We start from the raw sequence: 13,346 nt of genomic DNA, 5'->3' as shown, positions 1-13,346 counted from the left end.
GTTGCTGCCGGTGAGCCTCAAGCCCGGCCTGGTGGTGTGCGATAATGGGCGAAATCTCGTTGCAGCTCTGGGACTAGCCGGTTTGACGCACATCCCTTGCCTGGCGCATGTGCTGAATTTGGTGGTGCAGAAGTTCATTCGCAACTACCCCGACATGTCAGAGCTGCTGCATAAAGTGCTGGCCGTCTGTTCGCGCTTCCGGCGTTCACACCCTGCCGCTGCTCGCCTGTCTGCGCTACAGCGTAACTTCGGCTTTCCCGCTCACCGCCTCATATGCGACGTACCCACCAGGTGAAACTCCACCTTGCATATGCTGGACAGACTGTGCGAGCAGCAGCAGGCCATAGTGGAGTTTCAGCTGCAGCACGCACGGGTCAGTCGCACTGCGGATCAGACACACTTCACCACCAATGACTGGGCCTCCATGCGAGACCTGTGTGCCCTGTTGCGCTGTTTCGAGTACTCCACCAACATGGCCAGTGGCGATGACGCCGTTATCAGCGTTACAATACCACTTCTATGTCTCCTTGAGAAAACACTTAGGGCAATGATGGAAGAGGAGGTGGCCCAGGAGGAAGAGGAGGAAGAGGGGTAATTTTTAGCACTTTCAGGCCAGTGTCTTCAAAGTGACTCAGAGGGAGGTTTTTTGCAACACCAGAGGCCAGGTACAAATGTGGCCAGACAGGGCCCACTACTGGAGGACGAGGAGGACGAGGATGAAAAGGAGGTGGAGGAGGATGAGGATGAAGCATGTTCACAGCTGGGTGGCACCCAAAGCAGCTCGGGCCCATCACTGGTGCGTGGCTGGGGGGAAACACAGGACGATGACGATACGCCTCCCACAGAGGACAGCTTGTCCTTACCTCTGGGCAGCATGGCACACATGAGCGACTACATGCTGCAGTGCCTGCGCAACGACAGCAGAGTTGCCCACATTTTAACGTGTGCGGACTACTGGGTTGCCACCTTGCTGGATCCCCGGTACAAAGACAATGTGCCCACCTTACTTCCTACACTGGAGCGTGATAGGAAGATGCGCGAGTACAAACGCACGTTGGTAGACGCGCTACTGAGAGCATTCCCAAATTTCACAGGGGAACAAGTGGAAGCCCAAGGCGAAGGCAGAGGAGGAGCAAGAGGTCGCCAACGCAGCTGTGTCACGGCCAGCTCCTCTGAGGGCAGGGTTAGCATGGCAGAGATGTGGAAAAGTTTTGTCACCACGCCACAGCTAAGTGCACCACCACCTGATACGGAACGTGTTAGCAGGAGGCAACATTTCACTAACATTGTAGAACAGTACCTGTGCACACCCCTCCACGTACTGACTGATGGTTCGGCCCCATTCAACTTCTGGGTCTCCAAATTGTCCACGTGGCCAGAGATAGCCTTTTATGCCTTGGAGGTGCTGGTCTGCCCGGCGGCCAGCGTTTTGTCTGAACGTGTATTCAGCACGGCAGGGGGCGTCATTACAGACAAACGCAGCCGCCTGTCTACAGCCAATGTGGACAAGCTGACGTTCATAAAAAGGAACCAGGCATGGATCCCACAGGACCTGTCCATCCCTTGTGCAGATTAGATATTAACTACCTCCCCTTAACAATATATTATTCTACTCCAGGGCACTTCCTCATTCAATACTATTTTTAATTTCATTTTACCATTATATTGCGGGGCAACTTAAAGTTGAATTAACCTCTCCTCTGTCTGGGTGCCGGGGCCTAAATGTGTGACAGTGGCCTGTTCCAGTGGTGGGTGACGTGAAGCCTGATTCTCTGCTATGACATGAAGACTTATTCTGTGCTGACATGAAGCCAGATTCTCTGTTACGCGACCTCTCTCCTCTGCCTGGGTGCCTGGGCCTAAATATGTGACAGTGGCCTGTTCCAGTGGTAGGTGACGTGAAGCCTGATTCTCTGCTATGACATGAAGACAGATTCTGTGCTGACATCAGGCCAGATTCTCTGTTACGGGACCTCTCTCCTCTGCCTGGGTGCCGGGGCCTAAATGTGTGACAGTGGCCTGTTCCAGTGGTGGGTGACGTGAAGCCTGATTCTCTGCTATGACATGAAGACAGATTCTGCACTGACATCAGGCCAGATTCTCTGTTACGGGACCTCTCTCCTCTGCCTGGGTACTTGGGCCTAAATGTGTGACAGTGGCCTGTTCCAGTGGTGGGTGACGTGAAGCCTGATTCTCTGCTATGACATGAATACAGATTCTGCGCTGACATAAGGCCAGATTCTCTGTTACGGGACCGCTCTCCTCTGTCTGGGTGCCGGGGCCTAAATGTGTGACAGTGGCCTGTTCCAGTGGTGGGTGACGTGAAGCCTGATTCTCTGCTATGACATGAAGACAGATTCTGCGCTGACATAAGGCCAGATTCTCTGTTACGGGACCTCTCTCCCCTGCCTGGGTACCTGGGCCTAAATGTGTGACAGTGGCCTGTTCCAGTGGTGGGTGACGTGAAGCCTGATTCTCTGCTATGACATGAATACAGATTCTGCGCTGACATAAGGCCAGATTCTCTGTTACGGGACCTCTCTCCTCTGCCTGGGTGCCTGGGCCTAAATATGTGACAGTGGCCTGTTCCAGTGGTGGGTGACGTGAAGCCTAATTCTCTGCTATGACATGAATACATATTCTGCGCTGACATAAGGCCAGATTCTCTGTTACGGGACCTTTCTCCTCTGTCTGGGTGCCGGGGCTTAAATATGTGACAGTGGCTTGTTCCAGTGGTGGGTGACGTGAAGCCTGATTCTCTGCTATGACATGAAGACAGATTCTGTGCTGACATAAGGCCAGATTCTCTGTTACGGGACCTCTCTCCTCTGCCTGGGCCTAAATGTGTGACAGTGGCCTGTTCCAGTGGTGGGTGACGTGAAGCCTGATTCTCTGCTATGACATGAAGACAGAGTCTGTGTTGACATAAGGCCAGATTCTCTGTTACGGGACCTCTCTCCTCTGACTGGGTGCCTGGGCCTAAATGTGTGACAGTGGCCTGTTCCAGTGGTGGGTGACGTGAAGCCTGATTCTCTGCTATGACCTGAAGACAGATTCTGTGCTGACATCAGGCCACATTCTCTGTTACGGGACCTCTCTCCTCTGCCTGGGTGCCTGGGCCTAAATGTGTGACAGTGGCCTGTTCCAGTGGTGGGTGACGTGAAGCCTGATTCTCTGCTATGACATGAATACAGATTCTGCGCTGACATAAGGCCAGATTCTCTGTTACGGGACCGCTCTCCTCTGTCTGGGTGCCGGGGCCTAAATGTGTGACAGTGGCCTGTTCCAGTGGTGGGTGACGTGAAGCCTGATTCTCTGCTATGACATGAAGACTGATTCTGCGCTGACATAAGGCCAGATTCTCTGTTATGGGACCTCTCTCCTCTGCCTGGGTGCCTGGGCCTAAATGTGTGACAGTGGCCTGTTCCAGTGGTGGGTGACATGAAGCCTGATTCTCTGCTATGACATGAAGACAGATTCTGTGCTGACATCAACCCAGATTCTCTGTTACGGGACCTCTCTCCTCTGACTGGGTGCCTGGGCATAAATGTGTGACAGTGGCCTGTTCCAGTGGTGGGTGACGTGAAGCTTGATTCTCTGCTATGACATGAAGACAGATTCTGCGCTGACATAAGGCCAGATTCTTTGTTACGGGACCGCTCTCCTCTGTCTGGGTGCCGGGGCCTAAATGTGTGACAGTGGCCTGTTCCAGTGGTGGGTGACGTGAAGCCTGATTCTCTGCTATGACATGAAGACAGATTCTGTGCTGACATGAAGCCAGATTCTCTGCTATGGCATGAAGAGACTGATTCTGTGCTGACATGAAGCCAGATTCTTTGCTATGGCATGAAGAGACTGATTCTCTGCTGACGTGAAACCAGATTCTCTGCTATGGGACCTCTGTCCAATTGATATTGGGTCATTTTTTTTTTTTTTTTTTAATTCATTTCCCTATCCACATTTGTTTGCAGGGGATTTACCTACATGTTGCTGCCTTTTGCAGCCCTCTAGCTCTTTCCTGGGCTGTTTTACAGCCTTTTTAGTGCCGAAAAGTTTGGGTCCCCATTGACTTCAATGGGGTTCGGGTTCGGGACGAAGTTCGGATCGGGTTCGGATCCCGAACCCGAACATTTCCGGGAAGTTCGGCCGAACTTCTCGAACCCGAACATCCAGGTGTTCGCTCAACTCTACGTGTGAGATATATCCTTTACATACTGTTATATTCTGCTATTAATTAAACAACCATTTAGGGCAAGATTTGAGAAATATGACGAGAGCGTCAAATAAGGGACGTGGCCCAGGTCGTGGTGCTGCTGGTGGTGGAGTTCCTGTTGCAGGGAGAGGACGTGGTCGATCTGTGCCAGTTACACGCACAAGTGAAACTCCTTCCTCAGGAGCGAGTAGGCGACAGAACCTGCAGCGGTATTTAGTCGGGCCTAATGTGGCTCTACGAATGGTGAGGCCTGAACAAGTACAGGTGATAGTAGATTGGGTTGCTGACAGTGACTCCAGTTCCTTTACATTGTCTCCCACCCAGTCTCCTGCTGAAAGATCAGAGTTGGCACCTGCACCCCCTTGCAAATCAGCCAAGCAGTCTGAGCCCCAAGTCATGCAGCAGTCTCTTCTGCTTTTTGATAACTCTGTTAGCAGGGTTTCCCAGGGCCATCCACCTAGCCCTGCCCCAGAAGTGGAAGAGATTGCGTGCACCGATGCCCAACCACTTATGTTTCAAGATGAGTACATAGGAGGACCATTGCAGCACGTCTCGGATGATTACGAAACACAGGTGACAACTGCTGGGGCTTTCGTAAGTGTGCAGACCGACAAGGAGGGCAGGGGTGAAGACTGGGTGGAAGATGATGTGGAGGACGATGAGGTCCTCGACCCCACATGGAATCAAGGTCATGCGAGTGACCTATGTAGTTCGGAGGAAGAGGCGGTGGTCGCACAGAGCCACCAGCACAGCAAAAGAGGGAACAGGGTGCAAAAGCGGAGAGGCTGTCCTCTAGACAGTACGCCTGCTACTGCCCACCACAGCAAGGAACCGAGCACACCAAAGCAAGCTCCAAGGAGTGCCCTGACGTGGCAATGTGCTGACGACAAGACACGAGTGGTTTGCACGCTGTGCAATCAGAGCCTGAAGCGAGGCATAAACGTTCTCAACCTAAGCACAACCTGCATGACCAGGCATTTAAGTGCTAAGCACGAGCTACAGTGCAGTAGACACCTGAAAAAACAATAAAGGTCTCTGGCTCCTCCTGCTTTCTCTTCTGCTGCATTCTCGGCCTCTTCATCCACCTCTGGAGTGACAGTGCCAACTGCTACTCCGCAAACAGAGGATCTGCCAGCAACACCACCACCTGGGTCACCAAGCATCTCCACAATGTCCCACGGAAGCGTTCAGCTCTCCATCTCCCAAACACTGGAGTTGAAGAGGAAGTACCCCCCTACCCACCCACCCACGATCCCTAGCCCTGAATGCCAGCATTTCTAAATTACTGGCCTTTGAAATGCTGTCATTCCGTCTGGTGGAGACGGATAGTTTTAAAGGCTTTATGGCGGTGGCTGTCCCACAGTACGTCGTGCCCAGCCGCCACTACTTTTTCAGACGAGCCATCCCTTCCCTGCACAACCAAGTAGGGGACAAAATCAGGTGTGCACTGAGCAACGCCATCTGTGGCAAGGTGCACCTCACTACGAATATGTGGACCAGTAAGCATGGACAGGGATGATATATCTGCATAACAGCACACTGGGTAAATGCAGTGGCGGCTGCACCTGAGGAGGATAGCAGTTTGGCGCATGTCCTTTCACCACCGAGGATTGCAGGGCGCTAAAGTTTGCCTCCTGTTGCTTCCTCCTCCTATTCTGCTTCCTCATCCTCTACTGGCTCCTCATCCGGTCAGTGTATCACCTTCACCACCAACTTCAGCACAGCCAGGGGTAAAAAACAGCAGGCAGTTTTAAAACGTATCTGTTTGGGGGACAAACCCCACACTGCACAGCAGCTGTGGACGGGCCTAGAACAACAGACCGATGAGTGTTTGGTGCCAGTGAGTTTCAAGCACGGCCTGGTGGTGTGTGATGATGGGCGAAATCTCGTAGTAGCTCTGGGACTAGCCGGTTTGATGCACATCCCTTGCCTGGCGCATGTGCTGAATTTGGTGGTGCAAAGGTTCCTTAAAAATTATTCCGATATGTCAGAGCTGCTGCATAAAGTGCGGGCCGTCTGTGCGCGCTTTCGGCTTTCTCAACCTGCTGCTGCTCGCCTGTCGACGCTGCAGCGTAACATCGGCCTTCCCGCTCACCGCCTCATATGCGACGTGCCCACACCTTGCACCTGCTAGCCAGACTGTGCGAGCAGCAGCAGGCGATAGTGTCGTTTCAGCTGCAGCACGCACGGGTGAGTGGCTCTGCGGAATAGCACCACTACACCACCAATGACTGGGCCTCCATGCGAGACCTGTGTTCCTTGTTGCGCTGTTTCAAATACTACACCAACATGGCCAGTGCCGATAACGCAGTTCTCAGCGTTACTATCCCACTTCTATGCCTCCTTTAAAAAAACGCTGCTAGCGATGATGGAAGAGGATGTGGCACAGGAGGAGGAGGAGGAAAAGGGATCATTTTATAGGGTTTCCGGCCAGTCATTCACAAGGACAGCTTTTCGTTGCCTCTGGGCAGCCTGGCAGACATGAGCGATTACATGCTGCAGTGTCTCCGCAACGACCGCCGAGTTGCCCACATTCTAACTTGTGCTGATTACTCGGTGCCCACGCTGCTGGATCCCTGTTACAAGGAGAACGTACCGTCCTTAATTCCCTCACTGGAGCGTGATCGGAAGATGCGCGAGTACAAGCGCACGCTGGTAGATGCGTTGTTGGTGGCATTCCCACCTGACAGTGGGTGCACAGTGGAAGCACAAGGCAAAGGACGAGGAAGAGGTCGCCAACGCAGCTGTGGCACCGCCAGCACCTCAGAAGGCAGGGTTAGCATGGCCGAAATGTGGAAAAGCTTTGTAAGCACGCCACAACAACCAGCACCACCAGCTGATATGGAACGTCTTAGCAGGAGGTAGCATTTCACCAACATGGTGGAGCAGTGTGTGTGCACACGCCTACACGTACTGAATGACGGGTCTGCCCCCTTCAACTTCTGGGTCTCCAAATTGTGCACGTGGCCTGAGCTTGCCCTTTATGCCTTGGAGGTGCTGGCCTGCCTTGCCTCTGAACGTGTGTTTAGTATGGCAGGGGGCGTTTAAAAAATGCACAAATTTGTCAGTTACATTTTTGGGTGAAATTCACCAATTTTTGGGTGTGATGTACTACTGCTATAACCTAGTAGACAGTAAAAAAAAAAATAATAATAATTGCAAGTTACATTTTCAGGTGAAATTCACAAATTTTTGGGTGTAATATACCCCTCCTCTACCTAGTTGACAGCTTAATAAATTTCAATAATTTTTCTTCTTTTACATTTCATAGACCCCTGCTCTACCAAGTAGACAGGTTAATAAATTTCTGTAATTTTCTGTTACATTATTGGGTCGACATTTTACAATTTTGGACGTGAATAAACTCCTGCTCTGCATAGGTGACAGGGAATAAAATTTCTGAAATTCTTCTTTAATTGATGCACGCCACCTCCTTTCATTTAATGCTTAAACTTTAACAAGTTGTACCACATTTGTGCTTCAATAATTTGTTCCACAATTGCGCCTAACTAATTTGTCCCACAATTGCGCTTTAATAATTTGTCCCACAATTGCGCTTTAATAATTTGTCCCACATTTGCGCCTCAATAACTTTTCCCATATTTCCACTTGATACCAAAAATTTTATCCAATTTTCTCCCTTGGATGTGGTCTTTCTTTCTCACGCTCCCTCTCCGGCGAGGAACCCTGATTTGCCAATAACCGTGATCAACATAGTAGGCGCATAAAAGAACATCGAAAGTTGATAAAGAAGATATCCAAATGAATGGTTGATGTCACGGGGCACCTCTGCATACAGTGCTGCCCATAATTATTCATACCCCTGACAAATTTTGACTTAAAGTTACTTTTATTCAACCAACAAGTAAATTTTTGACGGGAAATGACATAGGTGTCTACCAAAAGATAATAAGATGATGTACAAGAGGCAATATTGTGGAAAAAAACTTTTCTCAGCTTTTATTTACATTTGAGCAAAAAATACAAGATGTTCCGCACTGTGGAAAATCTCAGAGGACGTGGTCGGAAGCCAAAAGTGACACCTGTGCTGGCCAGTAGGATAGTTAGAGAGGTGAAAAAGAATCCAAGGATCACCACCAAGGCCATCCTGGTGAATCTGGGCTCTGCTGGTGGCAATGTCTCAAGGCAGACAATCCAACGGAGACTGCACAATGCAGACCAAGGAGGACGCCACTTCTCCAGATAAGGCACACAAAAGCTCGCTTGGCCTTTGCAAAAGCTCATCTGGACAAACAAGAAGACTTCTGGTCTTCTGTGTTATGGTCAGATGAAACAAAAATGTAATTGTTTGGTCACAAATATGTTTCCTTGATTTGGCGTAAAAAAGGAGAAGCCTTCAACCCAAAGAACACCATCCCCACTGTCAAACATGGTGGTGGGAACCTAATGCTTAGGGGGTGTTTTTCAGCCAATGGACCAGGGAACCTAATCACAGTAAACAGCACCATGAAAAAAGAGCAACATATGAGGATTCTCAACGACAACATCAGGCAGTATGCAGAGAAACTTGGCCTTGGGCACCAGTGGACATTTCAGCATGACAATGACCCAAAACACACAGCAAAAGTGGTGAAGAAATGGTTAGCAGAGAAAAACATTAACGTTTTGGAGTGGTCCAGCCAGAGTCCAGACTTGAATCCAATTGAGAATCTGTGGAGGGAGCTAAAGATCAGGGTGATGGCAAGAAGACTCTCCAACCTGAAATATTTGGAGCTCATTGCTAAAGATGAATGGGCAAAAATACCAGTGGAGACATGCAAAAAGCTGGTCTGCAATTATGGGAAGCGTTTGATTGCTGTAATAGCCAATAAAGGCTTTTCTATTGATTATTGAGAAGGGTATGAATAATTTTGGACTGGACACTTTTTGCTCAAATGTAAATATTATCTTTTGGGAGACACCTATGTAATTTCCCATAAAAAAATTACTTGCTGGTGGAATAAAAGTAACTTTAAGTCAAAATTTGCCAGGGGTATGAATAATTATGGGCAGCACTGTAGGTGACAGGAACATAAATAAAAAAAAATCGTCTGTTACATTGTCAAGGGACATTTTTGAAATTTTGACAGATAGAAACCCCTGCTCTGCATAGTTGACAGGGAATAAAATTTACTAAATTCTTAATTAATTAATGAGTGCCACCTCCTTTCATTCAATGCTTAAACTTTAACAAGTTGTACCACATTTGCGCTTCAATAATTTGTCCCACAATTGCTTTTTACTAATTTGTCCCACAATTGCGCTTCAATAATTTGTCCCACATTTGCGCTTTAACAGCTTTTCCCACATTTTCTCTCGATCAAAAAACAATGTAATCCATTTATCTCCCTTGGATGAGGTCTCTCTTTCTCACGCTCCCTCTCCGGCGTGGAACCCTGATTCGCCGATAACCGCGATCAACATGGTAGGCTCAGAAAATTGAAAGTTCATAGAGAAGATATCCAAATGGATGGTGGACGTCACAGGGACGTACGATCAAGCAGAAGTTGTCTAGATTTAAAAAAGCGGCAGCAGGGCCTTTCCTGGCTAACGTTTCCAAATCCAAAATTCCACAGTGACATTCACTATAAGTTTTTATTAATCATTCCAATAACAGGGCATCTTAAGAGTCCTGTATTGTTATTTATCTTCACTACCTCCCCGAGTCGGGAGTGGGTAATTGCCACTTGCTCCCTAATTTCTTCAAAATTCTTCAGTTTTAATAGCTTCTCCCACATTTCCGCTTCATCCCATTGCAGCCATTGACCTCCCTTGGAAGAGGTCTCCCTTTCTCACGCTCCATCTCCGGGGTGGAACCCTGATTCGCCGATAACCGTGATCACCATGGTAGGTGCAGAAAAGAACATTGAAAGTTGATAAAGCAGATAGCCAATTGGGGACGTGCGACATGGTGGGGCAGTATGTTTGCACACTCCTACACGAACTGAGTGTTCTGCCCCCTGCAACTTCTGGGTCTCCAAATTGGGCACATGGCCTGAGCTTGCCCTTTATGCCTTGGAGCTGTAGCCAGTGTATTGTCTGAACGTGTGTTTAGCACGACTGGAGGGGGTTATCACAGGTTATATTTCCCAATGTTTTGGGGTGTCCCCTAATTTAAAAAAAATAAAAATATATTTAAAACCAAAAAACTGTGTAGGCTACCTCCTCCTCCACCGCCGCTTCCACCTACACCGCCACATCCACCGCCTCCTCAACCTCCTACTCCATATGGACCTCGTCCTCCTAAATCACGATTATTATTTTTTATTTTTACGTATTTTATGTTATTTAAAGTAATTTCCTTATAGATATCCACATTTGTTTGCAGAGCACTTCCCATGCTCTTAACCACATTCTGATGCCATTTGCAGCCCTCTAGCCCTTTCCATGACATTTTTACAGCCATTTTAGTGCTCAAAAGTTTGGGTCCCCATTGACTTCAATGGGGTTCAGGTTCGGGGTCAAGTTCGGGTCCCCAACTCAAACTTTTTTGTGAAATTCGGCCGAACCCGTCGAACCCGAACATCCAGGTGTCCGCTCAACTCTATTGCTGACCTATCCTTAGGATAGGTCATTCATATCTAGAAACTGGAGAACCTCTTTAACTTTCATAGTGTCTTTTTTTATGCCAGTCTGTGTGGAGTAGTGCAACTTATTTTCTCATTTGTGACTTTTTAAAAGGTTGCATTTCATAAATATGTCTTAAAACTGCCCACACCTACTTTTTACTCCAATTTTGCAATCTAAGATGCATGGTGTAAATGGCTCTAAATGAAACACTATTGTGGAGTACATGCATAAAATGAATAAATGTGGGCCACACTGTGACTTTTAAACTCTCAATTTGGTTACTATATAATTCACTAAAATTTTATGTTACTAGGCAGCTGTTTGAGTATGTAAGTCCATATGTAAGCTTTGTTTACATGAAGTGAACTTTACCTTAGATACAGCATATACAATGTCAATTGCATCATGTCAAATACCAAGGGGGTCATTTATTAAGACCAGCGCTTTAGACACCGGTCTTAATACTCCTTTAGCTGGAGGTGGATGCGATGAATAACTTCATCATATCCACCACCTTTCTAAATCTACGCCAGCTCCCATCTTCCTATTCCAGATTGCGGTGCAAAAAGCCTTTGTTCCACTATCTGCGACAGATATACACCTAAAAGTGGTGTATATATGTTAGCAAATGACCCTTAAATGTGCAAATCAAATCCAACTGATCAATTTCAAGCATTAGATTTATTTTTAATTAATAAAAATATATTTTCATTGTGAAAAACATTGTTCCTAAACTTTGCAGGTTCACTGCAATAACATGTTCTCAAAGGGTGTGAAGATCTTTAAGGAAGTCCAGTGTTTCTTTAGATCGGAAGCAAATGAATGGGAAGCAAATTCTGTCATTTCAGTCTTGATAATGGATGATGCTAATCCCAGTGCCCGTTATGTCACTGTGCAACTTCATAATCGAATGGCCAGAGCTATCAAGTGCCAATACTATTTTGCAGATTCTTGGATGATGTTTAGTGAGATCACCTTCCAGTCTGGTAAGTAACCATTTTAAAACTGTATATTACTTTACACACATTTTGGGGGAGATTTATAATTCCCTGTGTGCCTGAAAAGTGACATTAAAAAGTCGTAGGTGCAATATTTTAACTGACTTTTTTTAAACATTGTCTCATCTGTCATCTTCTGAAAGAAGCATGACAAGGACACTGAAGGGGGCATGACCAGCTGCTGCAACAAATTTATCTTTATGTATGCCAGTTTTCTTGCATAAATGAAGCCAGAAATCTCTGGGAGCTCTGAGCTGTTGTAGAGTTCTGGTTAGGCGCACACACTGCAGGAGAAAGTGCCTAATTTATGACGAGGCTTGCGCCTCGTCATAAATTAGGCGCATCCTCTGGCAGAACAGGGGATATCAAGACAGGCATAGAAAGTGCTTGTCTTGATATATTTTCCCCCTTTGTTTTTAGGAATCTCTTGTTCCCCTAATAGAAATAATTAAATGGGTTTTATTCGAGATTTTGATACCGATGACCTATCCTCAGGATAGACCATCAGAATCTGATGAGTGGGGGTCCAACACCTGGGAGGCACATATGCAAACTGTTGTAATTCCTACACCGTTCACCTGATTTGGATGTAAATAACCTCAAATTAAAGCTGACAGTCTGCAGTTAAAGCACATCTTGTTCGTTTCATTTCAAATCCATTGTGGTGGTGTATAGAGCCAAAAACGTTACAATTGTGTCGATGTACCAGTATACCTGACAGTATACAATGTACAGCGCTGTGAGCAGCGAGAAAGCAGCGGCGATTGCAGGAGCGCCAGTGCATTCTCAAACAGCTGAATAGAGGGGGTCCCGGGTGTCAGACCCCCACGATCAGATACTGATGACCTATCCAGATCATCAGCATCAAAATCTCGGAAAACCTCTTTAACTTTCTTAGGCTACTTTTACACTTGTGGTAGCCTGTTGTTGTTTGCCGTGCTGTGGCCGGACCCCCGGCCCACCCCCATTAGGCATCACGGTGGGCTGGCGGTAGCACAGATCTGGCAGGCTGTTCCCCTGTCAGAACAGGCTGCCGGAAAAGGCTACCACAAGTGTGAAAGTAGCCTTAACCTACTGAACTCATATTTATTATTGTCAGGGAATACACTGGCACATGTGAACATACCGTTAGTTACATGTGAACAATATTTTATCCTGTATCACCAATATGTTCCTCAATGTTAACAGATGCTGCCATGTACAACAACTCATTAAGTCCTCCACGGCCGGCTAGTGTTCCAACTACATATGGTACGTAGATAAAAATAAATATGTTATCTCAAAATTGGTTTGGGAAAAAGATGTTGGGAGAAGATGGTTGAGAGATGAAGAATAAAAATCCAAAAAATCACACTTTATAGACAATAAAAGTAGACTTATTTAACCCCTTAAGGACGCAGGGCGTACCGGTACGCCCTATTTCCCGAGTCCTTAAGGACCAAGGGCGTACAGGTACGTCCTGACTTAAATTCGGAATTCCGGCGCCGCAGGGGTTAATCGGAACGGGACGCCGGCTGAAATCATTCAGCCGGCATCCCGTAACAACGCAGGGGGGGGTCATTTGA

The 13,346-nt window shown here is 47.4% G+C and overlaps 1 protein-coding gene across 1 annotated transcript in view; it reads left to right on the top strand.

The window, feature by feature from the left end:
* The window catches only part of DDR2 (discoidin domain receptor tyrosine kinase 2), a 1,651,236-nt gene that overhangs the window by 846,117 nt on the left and 791,773 nt on the right, over positions 1 to 13,346 (top strand). Inside the window, exons 8-9 of the mRNA XM_040407250.1 lie at positions 11,526 to 11,769; positions 12,970 to 13,032. Of these exons, the coding sequence (XP_040263184.1) occupies positions 11,526 to 11,769; positions 12,970 to 13,032 (307 nt within the window). The remainder of the gene's footprint in view (positions 1 to 11,525; positions 11,770 to 12,969; positions 13,033 to 13,346) is intronic.

Source organism: Bufo bufo, chromosome 9 (genome assembly GCF_905171765.1).
Source record: "Bufo bufo chromosome 9, aBufBuf1.1, whole genome shotgun sequence".
NCBI lineage: Eukaryota > Metazoa > Chordata > Amphibia > Anura > Bufonidae > Bufo > Bufo bufo.
This window is presented reverse-complemented; position numbering and strand designations above follow the sequence as displayed.